Here is a 20,617-nt window from a genome sequence, read left to right on the forward strand (position 1 = left end):
CAAATGAAAGATAGGGGGAGTCCCTGGGGTCACTGTACAACCTCCTGTTTGAGAACTTGGAAATGGTCAAGATCCTCACCCCTAAACCATATATACTCGTGTATGGGACAATATAACAAATCAAATGAAATATAGGGGAAGTCCCTGTGGTCACCCCAACCCTCCTGTTTGAGAACTTGGAAACGGTAGAGATCCCCACCCCAAAACAATATATATTCATGTATGGGCCAATATAACTTATTAAATGAAATACAGGGGGAGTCCCTGGGGTCACCCTACCCCTCCTGTTTGAGAACTTAGAAACCAATGAGACCCCCCCCCCCCCCCATAACCATATATATTCATGTATGGGACAATATAACAAATAAAATGAAATGTAGGGGAAGTCCCTAGGGTCACCCTACCCCCAGTAGCGGATCCAGAATTTTCATAAGTGGGGGCCCACTGACCATCCTAAGAGGGGACCCGCTCCAGTCACGCTTCAGTGATTCCCTATATAAGCAACTATTTTTTCCCCAACAGGGGGGGGGGGGGGCGCACTCCCCTTAATCCTCTGCCTACCCCTACATGTTTGAGAACTTGGTTTTTGGTTAACTGCCTTCAGCGCTTACAGCGCTTTGATTAATTTACTCTTTCATGAACCACACCACCTAGGTAATGTTTGGGTGCAGCTAAGGTCCTTGGTTTGTTCCTTGCCCTTGTCAAACCAAAGACTTAAACTAAGTTATCATCACTTCTTCCTTATAGGTGCAGGGGTGGATCCAGCTATTTTCAAAAGGGGGTCCCACTATATGTCCCCATTTAAATGCATTGATCATCCAAAAAAGGGGGTTCCAAACAAGGGAACCCTCACACTGGATCCATCACTGAGGTGCTAGGAATAAAATTGTAGACTGATTGACATGATTGAATAGGATCCAGAATAATAACATATACAATTCTAAGAGATCTGCTTCCAAAATCTAAACTGATATATCTCTCAATCATTCAAGGAAACTACATATTTTGACCATAGAACCATATTTTTAGAAAAAGTTTTAATAAAGGTAAAAGACCAAATCTGCAAACTAAATTGAAACATGTAAACCCAAATTTTCATACGTAATTTATGCACAGCTTAGGTGCGAATGAAAGTAACCTGAATATAGATGTGTCAAAGTATGATCTTCTCTAATATAAATAAAAAAAAAATAAAATTTGATACAACAAAGTATCTTAGTTTGGTTAGACATGAAAAAAATATCCACAAATATAATCTGGTTACAATATTCCTCTGAGCTTTCATATAAATGTCTGGTTGGTTGGTTTATTAAGAAACCACCAATTAAGGCTTCCAATCCTATAAATATATTAGGATTTCCTATTTAAAAAAAATAAGCTGCTAAATCTGAGGTGGTTTTTTTTCTTCATTATACCATATTCCCATCTTCCAAGTAAAGTTGTTGTTCAATCTTTTTAAAAAATCTAAATAAATTTGGACAGAGGAATAATGTAGATCAGCTGTATGAATTTTGGATCATACTGTAGAATGCTTAAGGAGGCTTGAGGATACAAAAATTTCAGCAAAATTTTCAATATATTTTTTTTCATTACAATTTTTTTTATCTACACTAATAGTTGTTACTTTATATGATATGGTACGAAAATAACCCCCAAAAAATAAATTTGTTTTGTTCCCAGATGACTTATAAAATGTTTATATCATTGAAAAAGCTCCAAATTATCTCCCTTTGGTGCAAAAATGCCATTTTTTTTGCATTAAAATTGAAATATATATATCTTTTTTAACTCATCAGTGACCTAAATTTTGAATTATTTTTTTTCAAATAAGCTGTACTTCAACTAAACAATTGTAAAATTTAAGTGATTTCTGTAATTAATTTCTTTTTTTATTTAGATATATAGCCTCTATTTCTCCTATTAGTTCAACAGAAATAAAGTACCTTAACAAAAATGCAAGCTTTATTCAAAGGCAGATAGTGAGCTTTAATGAACGGTGACACCATTTTTTCAATTTTTTTTTCTAATAAGTATATGATAAAGTTCATCTATTGAAAAAAATAGCAAAATCTTATATTTAAAAAAAAATGGGTTTATACCAATGAGCCCCCTTAAAAGGAGCTTTCACATGTTGGATGAATGCCTTTTGATTAATGTTTTTTACAAAGAAATATCTACTGTGTGTAATTTACTCTTTCCATCTTTTGTTCCAATTCTAGAACACCCGATTTGTAACTGGCCATCTTGATTTATAATTAGACATAAGGGTTTTTCAATACCATGACTTTCATTCAGACTAGTGACTAGACAACCTTCCATAGATAACATGTGAACAGCATTGCTGTCAGGGTCTGAGACTAAAATTAAACCTTTGGAAGTTGTAACAAGGTCCTGAGGATTGAAATTATATGTAGAATTTATGCTAAAATGACCGTTGTATGTCCATTTTAAGTTCCCATGTTTTCCTAGGACAACCACCCTACCTTCCCATTGCTTATTATTTGTACTGTCAATAACACAGATGTCCTCATTTATATTAGTTGTGATAACCTCTGGTAAAGAAAATAGTCTATGATTGTTTGAGTCATACTCATATGTTCTCATATGTCTACAGTTATAGTCATATACAAGTATGCCTCTTCTACTTTCCTCTTGGAGTGGAAACATATTACCATTATCCTTAAATCCTATGAGAATGTTTTTGTTAGTTGCATGAATTCCTCTGGCATAAAGTGGTGATATAGAGGTAAATGTTTCAATCTTACTGTCGGGTGTGAAAGTTGATAGGCATTTGATTTCTGATGATTTGAAAATAGTGAATAGTAATATATTGTCTTTTGCTTTTGTCATGTCAACAATGTCAGCTTTGTCAACCCCTGCTATACTTGTAGTTTCACATTTTGAATTCTTAAATTTAAATGACTTGATGGTTGATTCTGTTGTAAAACACAAAATATTTGATTTATCTTCAAAAGTTTCAATCTTCCAGATGCTCTCCTCAGACATAAATGTTTCAGTGACCTTGAACACCGGAATGGTTAATATAGAACCAAACGTTTCTTTGTTATCATCGATAACTTTTGTTTCTGAAAATACTGTTTTTTGTTCAGATATTGTATTAACTGGTCTTGTAGGCAAATCATTGTTCAGTTTACCAGAAGCTGTAAAAACAGCCAATGCACTGTGGGATTGGAAGGTCTCTTCAATTTTAGCTTTGTTTCTTGTAAGGGCGTCACTTTTTTCTGCAGTTTCCTTCAACTGTCTACACATCTCTTCCTCCCTGGGCTTCCACAGCTTATCTAACTCTGTGATGAGATTCTCTCTTTGTTTAGTGATGATTTCCTTAAGCTCACTTTCTTTTTTCAAGATCCTTTGTTTTATTTCTTTGTATTGGTCATTTTCGATAGACTTAATCTGTTTCAGTTCTTTTTCAAGGTCAGCATAAAAAGGCAATTCCTGTTGAATTTTATCATCAAACTCTTTCAGTTCTTTTAATTTCCTTTGATACACTTCAGCGATTTTTGTCAGAGTATGAGTTCTATGGGACTCTAGTAGACAAACTGCACAAAGCAACACTTTACAATCTTCACAGTAAATAATGCATTGTTCAGCATTGTGAACCGAACATTGAATATCTTTTAGGTCCAAATGACGAATAGTTTCACTTGCTCCCAAGTTACTGAATTCTTTTAGATCAAGCACCTGGTGAACTTCAGTTTTCTTTATTTTTGTGTGAATTTTAATTTTACATCCTTCACACAGAATTAAATCACAATTTACACATTTATATTTTGGTTCATTTGAAGTTTCACAGAATTGACAAACCATTAAGTTCTGAGCCATTTTAATACCAGGTATGAATTGTTTGCTATCAAATGAATACCTTTCAGACTTTGTACCTTACAATCTATACCATTTGATGTAATACAAGGTGAAACAAGTTGGAAAAAATCTTTTTTTCCAGTTTCATTTCTCTTTTCCAATAATCTTTTAATTAAGAATTCTTTCTTTTTAATCCATATCCTACAAATTCTAGTTTTTTTTTGTAACAGACTTAAAGTAATTAAGAATAAAAATAAACTGAAATTGAAGTAAATTACCCATTGAAAATAAATGAACCAGTCCTAAGATAAGATTTTCTTCCTGGTTTAAAATGTATTTATAACTTTTTACCTTATCAACCAGTTCATAGTTCAGCTATTTATATATTGTTCTCTGAGATCAGCACAGGAGCATTTTTGTTTATCTTTAATATCATATGTTAAAAAAATCATTTTAAAATTTTGACATTAACACAGCTATATAGATTTTATGAATTTATATAAAGAAATCAAAAGTGGACATGGTATATATAATAAAAACCAAAAGTATTTATTTTAGATGTAAAATCATCATTGATTTTTTTCCTATTTTTTAAAATGTTAATTTTGCACTTTTCATTTATTGCAATCATTTATTATTGTGATTTTGTCATTATAGACTAAAATGCGATTTTAATTTTAAATCTGTGATATTGAGGAAATTCCTGTTCAATTCATGTAAAAAATTTCAAAATGATTATAGCGTTTACAACTAACAATAACATAGCAATAATTTCTGAATTTACAGTAATATCTTTGTTTCAAATAAAGAAATATTGGCATAAGTAAAGTTTTATCCTGTCTAAGTAATATAGACAAAATTTCAAATAACATTTAATTGCATATAAGAAAACCATCCCTGGAAGTTTAATTTATCAAATTTTAACCGATTTTACCTGTGTACTATTTAAGGGGGCTTGAGGGTCTAAATCATTTTTCATCACTTGGCGTCCGTCGTTGTCCGTCGTCTGTCGTCGTCTGTCGTTGTAAAATATTTCAAGAATCTTCTCCTCTGAAACTACTAGGCCAAATACTTCCAAACTTAAACTGAATGTTCCTTAGGGTATCTAGTTTATAAATTGTATCCGAAGTTTTGATCTATCAACAAACATGGTCGCCATTGCTAAAAATAGAACATAGGGGTCAAATGCAGTTTTTGGCTTATATCTCAAAAACGAAAGCATTTAGAGCAAATCTGACATGGGGTAAAAATATTCATTAGGTCAAGATCTATCAGCCCTGAAATTTTCAGATGAATCAAACAACCCATTGTTGGGTTGCTGCCACTTAATTGGTAATTTTAAGGAAATTTTGCAGTTTTTGGTCATTATCTTGAATATTATTATAGATAAAGATAAACTGTAAACAGCAAAAATGATCAGCAAAGTAAGATCTACAAATAAGTTAATATGACCAAAATTGTCAATTGACCCCTTAAGGGGTTATTGTCCTTTAATGACAATTTTTCACAATTTGTTCATCATATTTGCTAACTTTAAAAAATCTTCTCCTCTAAAACTACTCAACCAAATTCAACCAAACTTCAACTAAATGATCAGTAGGGTGTATAAAATAAAGTTTGTGTTTTATTTTCTATTTCGTCAAAAAACATGGCCGTCATGGCTAAAAATAGAACACAGGGTAAAATGCAGTTTTTCAAGAATCTTCTCCTCTGAAACAACTAGGCCAAATACTTCCAAACTTTAACTGAATGTTCCTTAGAGTATCTAGTTTATAAATTATATCCGAAGTTTTGATCTATCAACAAACATGGTCGCCATTGCTAAAAATAGAACATAGGGGTCAAATGCAGTTTTTGGCTTATATCTCAAAAACTAAATCAGTAAGAGCAAAAGTGACAGGGAGTCAAAGTGATGAAAAGGTCAAGATCTATCTGCTATGTAATTTTCAGGCTAATTGAACAACACCTATTGTTGGGTAAATGTCAGATATAGTTATTTTTTTAGGAAATTTTACAGGTTTTGAATTATTATCTTTAAAATTATAGTAGATAGAAAGAAAGTTTAAATAAGAAAAATTTTCAGCTAAGTAAGATCTGCAAATAAGATATAATGACCAAAATTGTAAATTGACCCCTTAAGGAGTTATTGGCCTTTTAAGACAATTTAAACAATTTGTTCAGCATATTTGTTAACTTTCAAAAATCTTCTTCTCTGAAAGTACTGAACCAATTGCAGGTAAACTTATGCTAAATGATTCTAAGGGTATCTTGTAAAAAACATGGCCGCCATGGCTAAAAATAGAACATAGGTTGAAATGCAGTTTTTGGCTTGTATTTCAAAAACTAAAGCATTTAGAGCAAATATGTTGAGGAGTTTAAGTGTTTATTAGGTCAAGATCTATCAGCCCTGAAATTTTCAGACAAATCGATACTCATTGTGGGGTCGTTGCCACTTAATTGGTAATTTTAAGCAAATTTTGCAGTTTTTGGTTATTATCTTGAATATTATTATAGATAGAGATATACTGTAAACAACAAAAATGTTTATCAAAGTCAGATCTACAAATAAGTTTAATGACTAAAATGCCAGTTGACGCCTTAAGGAGTAATTGCCCTTTAATGATAATTTTACACAATTTTTCATCGTTTGCTAACTTAAAAAAATCTTTTTCTCTTAAACTACTGAACCAATTTCATGAACATATGGTATATATACCAATACACATAATTAACAGCGCCTGGTGTCCAATTTCACTTTAACTTAAAACTTAACAATCCTTAGGGTAACTTGTATTAATTTGTGTTTTTTATACCCCCCAAAAAAACAAAGTTTTGGGGAAGTATATAGGAATCACCCTGTCCGTCCGTCTGTCTGTCCATATGTCTCATAAACGCAACTCCTTAATGGATGGACCAATATTAATGAAACTTCACACAGTTGTAGTACACAACCTGAGGATGTGCATGAAGGAAGATATTTCTGGTAAGATTTTTTTCAAGGGAGATAGGCACAACTCCTCCTAAATGACTACCAATATTAATTAAACTTTACACAGATCCAGTACATGACCAGAGAATGTGCATAAAGGAAGATATTCTTGGTCTGAAATATTTGAAGGGAGATAATTAACTTAATTTATATAGATTTAGTTATTTTTTTGGTTTCTACACACTGACTTTAAATATGCAAAGAGAGATAACTCTAATTATTATTAATTTTAAATGTTCTTTCATTTCCTTTTACTTCAAGAAAAATAGCCAATGTTGCTAGGGGTAAAATGCATTATTTTTGCCTGTGAAGAAAATATGACAGATACAAAGAATGTTTGAATGGCATATTTTAGCACACACTGAAAAGCAAAAATAATCATTGATAGATATAGGAAGATGTGGTGTGAGTGCCAATGAGACAACTCTCCATACAAATAACAATTCAAAAAGTAAACCATTATAGGTTAAAGTACGGCCTTCAACACAGAGCCTTGGCTGATGATTTAAACAAAAAAATTGAAGGTGAGCGATTCAGGCTCTTGAGAGCCTCTTGTTTAAATTTAATATAGGATTTCCCTATATTTTTCTATAAATGAACTTTAATCTTAATAGAAAGACGAAATCAAAAATGGGGTCACCGTTCATTTACGCTTACAATCTGCCTTCGAAAGAAGCATACAATGTACAGCTTCTTTGAAAACAACAATAAAAAATATAGGTCACCGATGAGTTAAAAAAGATATTTCAATTTAAATGCCAAAAAATGGCATTTTTACACCAAAGGGAGATAATTTGGAGCTTTTTCAATCATGTCTACATTTTTAAAGTCACCTTTGATTTTTTGGAATGATTTTTGTACCATATGATAAAGTTACAACTACTAAAGGTAATTAATAAAATTTGGAACACCCAAGATATATAGATATATATTTATGACTCAATTTGTTATTAACTGCAATGATTTCTCAATTTACAGGAAATAAATGAGGTGTAGGTACATGTGAAAAAAACAATGAGACAAAAGCACAACAATTAATTTGACATCTTAATACATTAGACATAAAGAGCTACATTTAAACAAGGGTTATAAAACAGCTTATTGCATCAACTTTGCCTTAGAGATTTGAATAGAGTAAATTGTTGGAACACCACCCCCTTTTTGTTAGATGAATACATTTGAATAGGGATATATGGTTGGAACCCTTGTTTTATCCGTAGTTGGGACCCCCCCCCTGGATCAGCTCCCTAATTTTTAATTTTTTTTTAGTAATACACTTATTATAGGACAGCAAAAATGAAAATGTTTTGGTCGTATATTGGTATCACGTTGGCGTTGTCGTCGTCGTCGTCGTCCGAAGACATTTGGTTTTCGCAATCTCACTTTAGTAAATAGAAATCTATGAAATGTAAACACAAGGTTTATGACCATGAAAGGAAGGTTGGGATTGTTTTGGGAGTTTTGGTCCCAACAGTTTAGGAATTAAGGGCCAAAAACAGGTCCCAAAATAAGTATTTTTCTTGGTTTTTGCACAATAACTTTAGTATAAGTTAATAGAAATCTATGAAATTTTAACACAAGGTTTATGACCACAAAAGAAAGGTTGTGATTGATTTCGGGAGTTTTGGTCCCAATGAATTAGGGTCCAAAAGGGTCCAAAATTAAACTTAGTTTGATTTCATCAAAAAATGAATTATTGGGGTTCTTTGATATGCAAAATCTAACCGTGTATTCAGATTCTTAATTTTTGGTCCTGTTTTCAAATTGGTCTACATTAAGGTGCAAAGAGTCCAAAATTAAACTTAGCTTGATTTTAACAAAAATTGAATTCTTGGGGTTCTTTGATATGCTGAATCTAAACATGTACTTAGATTTTTTATTATGGGCCCAGTTTTCAAGTTGGTCCAAATCGGGGTCCAAAATTATTATATTAAGTATTATGCAATAGCAAGAAATTTTCAATTGCACAGTATTCAGTAATAGCAAGAAACCTTCAATTGCACAGTATTGTGCAATAGCAAGAAATCTTCAATTGCACAGTATTGTGCAATAGCATGAAATCTTCAATCGCACAGTATTGCGCAATAGCAAGAAATTTTCAATTGCACAGTTTTGCGCAATAGCAAGAAATTTTCAATTGCACAGTATTGTCCCATTTTCAAATTGGTCTACATTAAGGTCCAAAGGGTCAAAAATTGAATATATGGGGTTCTTCAGTATGCTGAATCTAACCATGTATTTAGATTTAGATTTTTAATATTTTGGCCTGGTTATCAAATTGGTCCACATTGAGGTCTAAAGGGTCTAAAATTGAACATTATTTGATTTCATCAAAAATTGAATTCTTGGGGTTCTATGATATGCTGAATCTATAACCATGTATTTAGATTTTGGATATTGGACCATAAAAGGTAAATGTCTAATTTAAATTTTTTTAGTTTTTAAGTTTAAGTTCTTACACCACATTCATTCTGTGTCAGAAACCTATGTTGTGTCATCTATTTAATCACAATCCAAATTCAGAGCTGTATCAAGCTTAAATGTTTTGTCCATACTTGCCCCAACTGTTCAGGGTTCGACCTCTGCGGTTGTATAAAGCTGCGCCCTGCGGAGCATCTGATCTGACAATTAATTATAAAGACTTTTTTTATATTAATAGGTGATGGAGACGAATATAGTTTTACAAGAGAATGGACAGCCAGAGACATTAACATTTGTGTCAACAGTTCCATTAACATGTGAAACAGAGAAGTGTAAGCTAGACATGGTTCTAACAGTCAAATATCCAAAAGGTTAGGATCTCTTTTGTCCATTTGAATCATAATAACTTACAAATACATATTTATTCTTTATATACAACTTCAAAACATTAAAAAAAACAGAATTCTTTATTAAAATTATACTCCAATATGCATACGTACAACAAACTTCGATAATTTAATCTTGTGCAAACTTTCTTAATATACTGCCTGCCAAAACTGGATACAACTATTGTGAAAACACAATAGAATACATAACATATTTCAAAACTCATACACGACCCGCACATAAATATATATTTTGAGTATAATAGAAAAACAAAGGATAAGGCGGCATATCCATCTATGACATTCACAAAAAAAAAACTCAAAAAGCAAAGGAATAACGTTCTTATTACTGTTCTTCATCTAACAGTAACAGTAAGACTTCAACAGGGAGCCAAAAAAGCTCTGACCTCACTACAAGTTAAAGACGGCCCCACACCACCAGTATAGACAACTTATCATATTGTGTTATTTTTGCATTTGTAATTCAAAAAGTTCCATGAATAATTAAACTGTTCGCTATTCTTTTTGTAATTCCAGGGAACACACTGTCCAATGTTTTACTATCCCGTTGTCTCCTAGATTTCCGACCTAATGACAGATGTCAAGGTATTGGATGCATCACACAACAGGTCAAGGTTGCAATGACCCCTAACCTTTACACTTTAAATGTCAAGGACATTCATATTTCTGGCTATCTGTATGTGGATGAACAGGTTATGTGGAATCAAGACACTGTACAGGCAAAGGTATACCAGTGTCAAAGTTTTTTGAGGCAATATGACATTTGAACTATATATATTTTTATAAAAAAAAGAAGATGTGATATGATTGCCAATGGGACAACTCACCACAAGAGACATAAATGACACAGAAATTAACAACTATAGGTCACCTTAAGGTCTTCAACAATGAGCAAAGCCCATACCGCTTAGTCAGCTATAAAAGGCCTCGAAATGACAATGTAAAACAATTCAAACGAGAAAACTAATGACTTTATGTATGTTAAAAAAATGAACAAAAAACAAATATGTAACACATAAACAAACGACAAGCACTGAATTACAGGCTCCTGACTTAAGACTGGCATATACATACATAATGTGGCGGGATTAAACAATGTTAGTGGGATCCCAACCCTCTCCCTAACCTGGGACAATGGTATAACAGTACAACATAAGAACGACCTGTATATAAATCAGTTGAAAAAGGCTTAACTCATCAGATGGACAAAAATACAAGTGGACTTGACCTAAGTTAGATATAAGAAAATTCATTACTTATAAATATTATTTAGTCTTGTATATACATGTATTTGTATTAATGTGTTTATGTCTCTGTCATACGTTTTAAAGGGTCTAGGTGTCAAAACAGAAGGCTTTTCTTGAGTAAGGTTATGACAGTTTGTTGCTTTATTTGTAGATAAAAGTGATAGATTTGCCATCAGCTTCCTGTTACATGACTGCTGGGGTATTTATTTTGTCATTTCAGAACAAGTAAGTAAACACAAACTCAAATATTTGTTTTATATAATACATGATTTTTTTATGATCAAAATTTATGCATATGAATGAATAGAAAATATTATGGGGACGAAGTCCCCTATTACAGTAGAAAATTCAATAAAAAAAAAAAAAAAAAAAAAAAAATCGGGAAAATTTCCCTAATTTTTCATTGTACTAATGAACTCAAAATCGTTCAATTTTTTTTTTGTCGTTTTTTTTAATTTCCGGATCTGCGCAGAACACATAACTCTACTTCCTTCTTCCGGTCTTGTTGTCGTGAGACTTTGATTAGTCTAGTAAAATATAGGAACTCAAGGAACACAATACCAATATTTCATTTTTAATCATTTGTCTTTGGTATGAATAAACGTTACCTGATGCATTGAGTTTCTTTGTTTACATTGAACATGACGTCATAACTTAAATAACGTCACAAGTAAAATCCCTAACAACAGAAACAAAATCGGAAACGTTACGGTATTTCCGTTTCTTTTTTTAACAAATATTTAAGTTACAAAAAAAATAATTTAAACAAACTTCGTCCCCATTCACAGGTAATGCCTGCCTCATATTAAAGCTACAAAGTTATTGAGATGGAAATCAAACAACCCATTCAAAACAGATGGTACATGTTCCGTCTTCAATGTTTGTATTTAACATAAATTTTGTCAAGATTTGAACTGCCTTAAAGTTTTATTCTAGTTATTTATCATCATGAACACTCAATTTCTTGATTGACAAAACACTTTTACTTTAAAACAAAACAAGCTCCTTAGTATTGGTGCACTCTCAGTGTTTTCAGACTGAAACTCTCCCCCTTTTTAATCCTGGCCTTGCGGTCATAAAACTTTCGAGCACAATTTTTGTACTCAGACTCGAGAATCAACCAATCAAAATGCTTGATTTCATGTTTCGAGCATGATTTTTGTGCTCCGAGCACTGAGCAAAGTTTTATGACTTCAACCCCTGATTAGTGGTACTTATATATAAGAAGATGTGGTATGAGTGCCAATGAGACAACTCTCCATCGAACCAAGTCACAATTTATAAAAGTTATCAATTATAGGTAAAAGTACAGTCTTCAACCACTGAACATCAGGTTCCTAACTTAATAATTTGCAATAAAATGCAGGGAGTTTAAACATTTTAATAGGTACCAACCTTTACCCATAGGCAGGTCCATGGGGGCCTGCACCCCACCCCCCTTTTGTGGGAAACATTATATAGGGCATCACTGATATATGCCCCCCCTATGAAAATGTCTGGATCCGCCACTGCTTACCTGTAACATAACAACATAGAAAGACACATATCTGATTTTGATTTTAACTCTTTATTTTGGTAGAAAGTTTGAAATAGCCTTATGTAATAGAAGTGGATATCCATGATACTGTATCATTTTGATCTTTCTTTATATTTACAGTATGTCTAAGTTATCTAGAAGAGGAACATACATCCTTCTGAAGAGCAGAAATAATGAGTTTGAGGTAAAATTATATTTTTTAAGTATTTCGTCTACAGAGTAACCTGTGTCAAATCTGACACACTGCAGGACCAGAAAAACATGTTGTATTAAGCAGGGTGTTAGAATACAGACAGGCATATTTTCTGACCATAAAAATTAAAGCAGGATTTTGGAATACTCAAGTTTCGTATTAGGCAGGTTACACTGTAAAACAAAAAGTCATTGAATTGTTTAATTTTTATGCCCCATTTATGTGCATTATGTTTTCTGGTCTGTGCGTCTGTCAGTCGAACTCGTCCGTACGTCCGTCCCGCTTCAGGTTAAAGTTTTTGGACTAGGTAGTTTTTGATGGAGATGAAGTCCAATCAACATGAAACTTAGTGCACATGTTCCTTATGATATGATCTTTCTAATTTTAATGCCAAATAAGAGTTTCGACCCCAATTTCACGGTCCACTGAACATAGAAAATGATAGTGCGAGTGGGGCATCCCTGTACTTGGGACACATTATATTTTTTTAGTATTTCGTCTACAGTGTTACCTGTGTTATCCGACACACTAGGACCCGAAAATATGTCTTATTAAGCAGGGTGTCAGAATACTCAGTTTTTTTCAACAAACTAGGATAGGCATATTTTCGGACCATGGAAATTTGTCGGTTAAAGCAGGATTTTGGAAAAATCAGGTTTCGGAATAGGCAGGTTATACTGTAAAACAAAAAATCATGAAATTGTTTAATTTTTATATATATTTATGTGTATCATTTATATACATCTGAAAAAATATTTTGTGTTTTGAACAAAACAATGCCATCCAGTTTTATCACAAACAATGTAGAAATATTTTTCTTTTTAGGAATAATGTTTCTACCTGCTGTGTATTTAATTGTTTTGTGGGATACAAATTTTCATGGATTTCATGAGTATGGGTGAACAATAAACTTATTTACTTTGAATGTAAATGCAGACCTTGGTCAAAACATGTAACCCATTAACCTTCCATGAAAATGAAACAGATCCCCAGTATGCACTTACTTTGTAGACAGAAATTAGAAGATATTTGATTGTTTCTAATATAAAAGAAGTTCTGGTTTCCACCACCAAAGAATAGATTGTGTTTTAAGTTCTCAACTTTTGACATGTATTGCTTTGAACATTTCAGTGATTGGACAAAAGTGAGTTCCCACTCAAAAAAAAGTTTTATCATTTCAATTAAAAATTATATATTTCATTTTTTTCACCAAAGTTTTTTTAAGAGCGATTTTCATAAAATAGATACCATAAGAAAGATGTAGAAATTTGTGAAGTTTAATTGTTTATTTGGCCATAATTTCCTTGAGGAATGTTTTCATTTTCTGATGGGTTAAACACAAATGCATTTTTTTTAGTTTTTTGGAGTATATGCATTTCACACAAGTTAATCAAAACAAATCTTTGTTTTCGTCTGTAACAGATTCAGATACATGTAAACAGTTGTGATTATAACCCTGTCACATTTTTCTTAATAATAAAAACATTGCAATAATTTCTGAATTTACAGTAAATGTCTTGTTGCAAAATGTACATAGCTGACTATGCGGTTTGGGCTTTGTGCATTGTTAAAGGCTGTACGGTGACCTATAGTTGTTAATTTCTGTGTCATTTGGTCTCTTGTGGAGAGTTGTCTCATTGGCAATCATACCACATCTTTTTTTTTATATATATATATTCTTGTTTCAAAAAACAGATCCAGATACGAGTGACCAGCTGCCCAGATGAAAATTTACTCTGTGTGTGTGGTGCTGCCATCTACTACAAGGAGACGAGACTTATCATTGACAGATGTAGGTCAACTAATAAGGAAGGGGACATATTTATACAGTATCGCCCTGCCATGAGGGCTAATATGAAGATATTTGAAGGGCGACATGGGAAATTGATATATGTAAGTTTGAATTGAATTTAAAAAGTCTGAATAGTCAGTGGCTATCTGGGAACACATTTTTCCTCCAACAAGTTAAATTGACCACAGCATTAAAGCCAATAATGCTAAAAACGGTATGAAACACCAAAAATCTATCTAGCAATCAACTAAAATATCTAGAAATCTTATAAAAAACAGCAAACACCAAAAACAATGTTACTAAAATAAACATTCAGGATGTTTTGCAAAATATAGACTTGTAGGACTAAAATTTGCAGAAAAAAGTTTAAAAATTAAAATCTTATTTATCAAAATAGTATTTTTAAGCAAATTTTCTCAACAGATTGTTTTGGACAATAAAGCTCAGGTACGAATTGACCTTCGACACCAAAGTATGACCTTGACTGTACAGTCATCAGGATATTTTACAGACAGGATGGATGGATTGTGTGGTCAGATTGGTAATAATACATGGTACCATAGTAACAATGTACAAACAAGTCAGCCTCTTGTTGATTGGAGGTAAGTTACAGAGTCAGATCAATATAAGGTGTTGCCATCATTGTACGTCTGCCATTCCTAATATGTTATATACATGTATAATAGTCTAGAAGGGGTTTACAGAATAGATAGTAATGAGCCTATACTGCAGAAAACAATTGGCTCTGTCTGCCGTTCCTAATATGTTATATACATGTAAAAGGGTCTAGAAGGGGTTTACAGAATAGATAGTAATGAGCCTATACTGCAGAAAACAATTGGCTCTGTCTGCCATTCCTAATATGTTATATACATGTATAAGGGTCTTGAAGGGGTTTACAGAATAGATAGTAATGAGCCTATCCTGCAGAAAACAATTGGCTCTGTCTGCAATACATTGTCAGATATTTTGGATATTTGTATAACTAGCTATCAAATCACCTTTGTATTTGCATTGAATGTATGTTGGTCTATATTGAGGAGCTCATGGGCTCTCAATACTTAACAGATCAAACAAAACAATTGAAAATTTGTATTTGTGGCATTTCTGTATTACAAGCATGCTGCAGTTATGCATTATGACAGAATTTATGAAATTGTTCTTCTTTAGAACAAGTTGATATTAGTATTAATGGTTTTTACAGTAGAAACAACTGAAGATCTTATTTTTTTTGTAAGGTTACTTCCAGGTCTTAGTTTGTTTGAGAATTATGAACTCTTATTGATGACCTTGACCCCTCAGATGCCAGAATGTGACTGTTCCCTGTCATCATATGAGACTTCCTGCCCAAAATCATCTGCTGCAAAACCACAGTTTCTATTTCATCTCAAAGAGACCACATTCTATTGGATAAACAAAACTCAAGGAACCAATCAAATACCAGATTACATGTTTGAAGGAGATTTTGATGATGAAGAAATTGAAACTAAACAGCCTGTTAAGGATGGGCAGCTTGCTAACGACAGCTGTAAAAATATGTTTATGACGTCAGGGATTGCCAAAACTTGCTTAAATAAAATAAGAATTGATATTGACACAGTGATGAATATCTGTGTTGCCCTGGCAACCTCATATCAAAATTCAACATGGATGCCCGAGGTTTTACGTCTGTTAGAAAATTTATGTGAAACACAATTGAATAAAAGATCAAATTCAACTGATTTGGGAGAACTTGCTGATGTGAATATTGAGGACATTAGTCAAGCAATTCTTTGTCCTGAAGGTTGCTATGGTAATGGCATTTGTATAGAAAATGGCTGTTTTTGTTACCAAGGATTCTCTGGTATTGAATGTCTCACCAAAACAGGTAAAGTTTTTTTTATAATAATTCATCTTTTAGATTTAGTAATGTTTAGCATCAAGTATTTTAAAAATGGTAAATTGTCCATTTTAATATTTATTCATCTTTTAAATTTAGCTTCAAGTATTGAAATTAAGATAATTGTCTAGTTCAAACATGGATAATTAATTTTATGATACATGTATATGAATTGTATTTTAAGATTAGCATGTAAAACTAACTTTTACTAGTAAATTGCATTTGACCTAATAGTAACATGTTTCAGAGCTAGGTAAGCAAAAAGTAACAGTAATTAAACTGACTTTTATAAACTTTAGCAAATTTACTTAAGATTTTGTGTTGGTTTTTGTGAGGATTTAAGAAGTCCTTTCTTCAGTTCCACATCTATTTTAATGAAGTACTTCTTGATTAGAACATATGATGCTTATCTTATCTAACTTATTGAAAAAGATCGGGGTAAGATACAAAAGAGACATTGAAACTCATAAGATGGAAATAAACTCAACAGCTGAAGGACTCCTCCAGGTGCGGGAGTTTCTTGCTGTGCACATTGAAGACCCATTGGTGGCCTTCGGCTGTTTTTTGCTCTATGGTCAGGTTGTTGTCTCTTTGACACATTCCCCATTTCCATTCTCAATTTTATCACTTGCCATTATTAAATAATATTTTGTTGTGAAAATTCCTAACACAGAAGTCACAACAACCACAAGTTCAACTACCATGCCAACGACCTCCAGCACAACAACCTCTACAACTACCAGCACAACATTAGCACCAACAACTACAACAACTGTAACCACAACAACAACAGCTCCTCCTACTGTAACCATGACAACAACTCCTTCAACAACCACTTCAACAACAACAACAGAAATGACAACAACAACTGAAGTTCCTGTCTCCATGGTTACGTGTGATACACGATCTTCACATTGTAGTACTGTTCATGTTGATTTGTTACGGTCAGGTGAATTTGTAACAAAATGTAATGTGACGCTTATGCAGGTATTTGATAGTAACATTATTGAGTCAGGTCACCACAATAAGCCTTAATGCTATATCTGGTAAAAATAGTCACAAAAAAAAAGTAACATAGGTATGTTTGAGTTTGGGAAATTGCACATTAAAAAACTCTTCAGCATGTAGGTCTAGTACAAGTGAGGATTTTAAATCGTGAAATGCATTTAATGTTTGCCACTGGATGTTAAAAACCAATCCAGAAAACTATTCAACAAGAATAATGAGATTGACTTATCTAGTTAACGTGTTGTAGGCAATACAACTTGAAACTAAACTTCTGTTGTCAAATTCCTTTTCAATTACTGTAAACTCACAAGTTATTGCATGCATTTATTATTGCAAGTTTGTCATTTTAGACAAACATTTGATTTTAATTTTTGTGATTTTGAGAAAAATCCTGTTCAATGCATATTAACCATTTCAAAATATGAGTTTAAATTATTGCAATTATAACCCTGTTGCATTTTTGGCAATAATAAAAATATAGCAACAATTTCTAAATTTCCAGTAGTTAGTGATGCTATTTGTAAAAACTTGTTATTAGATAGAAATAAAGACACATGTACATGATGTAGTTGAATGCAGAATTATTGCTATTTTTTCATGTATGCTTAAATTGTATGCATTTTAAAATGTTTTATAAGATAGAATTATTATATGATCTTTTAATATTCCAGTTCACACAATATGGCTGGGAACCAGTTGGTGTTGTTTATACAACTTTACTACGTTATGTAGACAGCACAACAGTAGAATGTATGTTACCAATAGTTACCAGAAGTGATGACTTCGTCAACGTGTACAGAGTTCAGGTAAAATTAAAATTGTTTGAAGAATTAAAGAATGACTGTAATATTTTTTCTGTCCGAAAAAATAACATCAAAAATATTTAGCACCTGACTGAATGAATAACCAGTTTATTTAAAAGTGTGCATCAATCACATTTTTTAGGTAATTTCAAATAGACAGAATAAATATAACATTCCTTTTGATTTAATTCTAAATTCTATTTTTAAGGAGTATATCATGGCCATGAAAAAAAAGTGGTCACATGACAAAATTATGTCTATGAGCTGATAGACAAGAAATCTACAGCTAATCAGAAGAAGTGTTACATCCAAAATTAAACTGTTTTAATAAAACAAAGTGCTGTTGTCAGAGCTGTATCATACATCATGTTAGTTTTAAATATATATACTATAAATTCAGAAATTATTAATTTGATTTTTAAAGAATGAAGAAAAATACATTTTTTTTTATTTATTTGAGGTTTCAAGATATATGCACCAGAATAATTTTATTATTACATTACTAGTCATATTATTCGCATTACTAAAAATATCACAATAGTTTCTGCATTTACAGCATATACATATAAAAGAGAAGATGTGGTATGATTGCCAATGAGACAACTCTTCACAAGAGACCAAATGACACGGAAATTAACAACTATAGGTGCATGTTAAGTATTACATGTACATACCTTAACACTAACTGAAAAACTTTACTTTGTTTAATGGGGTAAAATTTATCTAAAGGGAGAAAACCCAAATATGTTTACCTGTATGAAACTACATAAAAACAGCTGCATATACTTTGATGATATTTTATATTTCTAATTTAAGATACCAAAAGGTGATGATATGGTTTTGAGTACACAGATAGTTGCTGTTCTTGACAGTCTTTGTCAGATGTGTGATATCTACGGAGGTTGTACGCTGAGAGTGAGTATAGTGTTATACAGAAATCACAGTACAATCTTTTTACACAAATAATAGATAAGATACTGTATTGTGGGTTATTTCCGAGGGTTTAAATTTTCGCTTAGTTTCCTGGATATATCAAAACTGACAATATAAATTCCGCCAATTTTAAAGTACACATGCAAAGTTATTGATAAAAGTTTTGAATCTGCCAAAATATTTCGTATACCTTATTCAATGAAAATCGTGAAATTTTACATCTGCCAAAATAACCGGCTAGACGGTAGTAGGCAAATTATGTATCAAACTGAGAAACTGATTTCTTGGTGAGGCGCAAAACTGAGTGCTGACATTCCCCAGTTTGATTATGTTAAGGTGGTACCCAACACCTTCACTAAAATTAAGTTGGCTCGTTTAATATAATTTCATAAAATTTTGACAAAATATTTTCTTTGACCCTTTGACAAAAATATGAAAATTTAAAAAAAATTTGAACCAACCATTTCATCAGAAAATTACACTGGTTATATAGCAGATTGTCAAACACTAATTTTGATCATTGGGAAGCTCAATATGCCCTTAACCACACAATGTAATTAAAACATTTAGCTGATTTTACAGAGTTATCTCCCTGTAGTGTTAGGTACCACCTTAAATAGTTTTTTTTTTCTTTTTCTTTAAGATTAAGCAAACACTTTTTAGACATTTATAATGAAGGATTTCTCCTCAATATAGATGTAAGATATTTATAATCTCACTGTTTTATAGGAGTCAGGGCTATGTTACATTCACCTTGACCTTCCATTAGTTTGTTTCTCCATCAGCCATTCTGTCCGTCTGTTCTTTTGACAAATATTTCTGTCACAAAATTCATTTCTCAAATACTGCTGAATAGATAATGACTTTATGTTTGGTCAATATATTGACAGTTGTTCAGATAAGTTATGAACACTCAGAAGAACATTGTAATAAATAAAAAAAAATGTTCAAGGGAAACAAATCTTATCTGACATGATAGTTTTGTAAAGTACCATTAGGTCTGAGACCACAGTTATTTTGTAGTGCATTTCTGTAATACAAAAAATGAAAATTTAAAAAATCTCACCTGCGCTTTCTCAATAATATTTTTACAGTGTGTTGTACTACGTACTTTTGGGACAAATTATATCAAAATTATAGAAAATGTCATCAGCTCGAACTCAAAATATGGACAATTTTATGTTAAGGGGGTACTGAAATCTTTTGCCAGCTTCCAAAATGCTAATTTTTTACCTTTTTTTAGCTGGACCAAATCACTACTTCACTTTCAAATTCATGACTCAAATTTTTTAACAATGTAATTTGATCCCCATACTTGCTATTTGAGGCATAGAACATGAACAAATAGATTTGGAAGGGGTAAAAAAAAAATTGGCAAGTAACACACTGTCCACACTAGGGACGATATTTGTTGACAATGAAAATCAAAGGACGATTACTGTGTACTCGGACCATTAGGTGTTAACACTTTCAAGGATATTAAAAGCTGGAAAATAATTTTATATAGCAAATGTTCTAGAAAGTAAATAAATGCAATTGTTTTAAGTGTACATTATTTTTATTCTTTCCTTTTGGTCATTATAATT

The 20,617-nt window shown here is 32.1% G+C and overlaps 2 protein-coding genes across 2 annotated transcripts in view; one reads left to right on the forward strand and one right to left on the reverse strand.

Annotated features, from left to right (window-relative positions):
• LOC143058138 (von Willebrand factor D and EGF domain-containing protein-like) overlaps nt 1-20,617 on the forward strand; it is a 46,316-nt gene that overhangs the window by 8,004 nt on the left and 17,695 nt on the right. Inside the window, exons 4-13 of the mRNA XM_076231600.1 lie at nt 9,471-9,603; nt 10,156-10,364; nt 11,038-11,111; nt 12,544-12,607; nt 14,312-14,509; nt 14,832-15,010; nt 15,647-16,275; nt 16,961-17,274; nt 17,967-18,101; nt 18,915-19,013. Coding sequence (XP_076087715.1) covers nt 9,471-9,603; nt 10,156-10,364; nt 11,038-11,111; nt 12,544-12,607; nt 14,312-14,509; nt 14,832-15,010; nt 15,647-16,275; nt 16,961-17,274; nt 17,967-18,101; nt 18,915-19,013 — 2,034 coding nt within the window. The remainder of the gene's footprint in view (nt 1-9,470; nt 9,604-10,155; nt 10,365-11,037; nt 11,112-12,543; nt 12,608-14,311; nt 14,510-14,831; nt 15,011-15,646; nt 16,276-16,960; nt 17,275-17,966; nt 18,102-18,914; nt 19,014-20,617) is intronic.
• Nucleotides 531-4,139, reverse strand: LOC143059120 (uncharacterized). Its single transcript, XM_076232610.1, has one exon. It carries the CDS (start codon nt 3,841-3,843, stop codon nt 2,161-2,163), a length of 1,683 nt encoding a protein of 560 aa, XP_076088725.1. The 5' UTR covers nt 3,844-4,139; the 3' UTR covers nt 531-2,160.

The sequence above is a fragment of the Mytilus galloprovincialis genome, chromosome 14, assembly GCF_965363235.1.
Source record: "Mytilus galloprovincialis chromosome 14, xbMytGall1.hap1.1, whole genome shotgun sequence".
NCBI classification, from domain to species: Eukaryota; Metazoa; Mollusca; class Bivalvia; order Mytilida; family Mytilidae; genus Mytilus; species Mytilus galloprovincialis.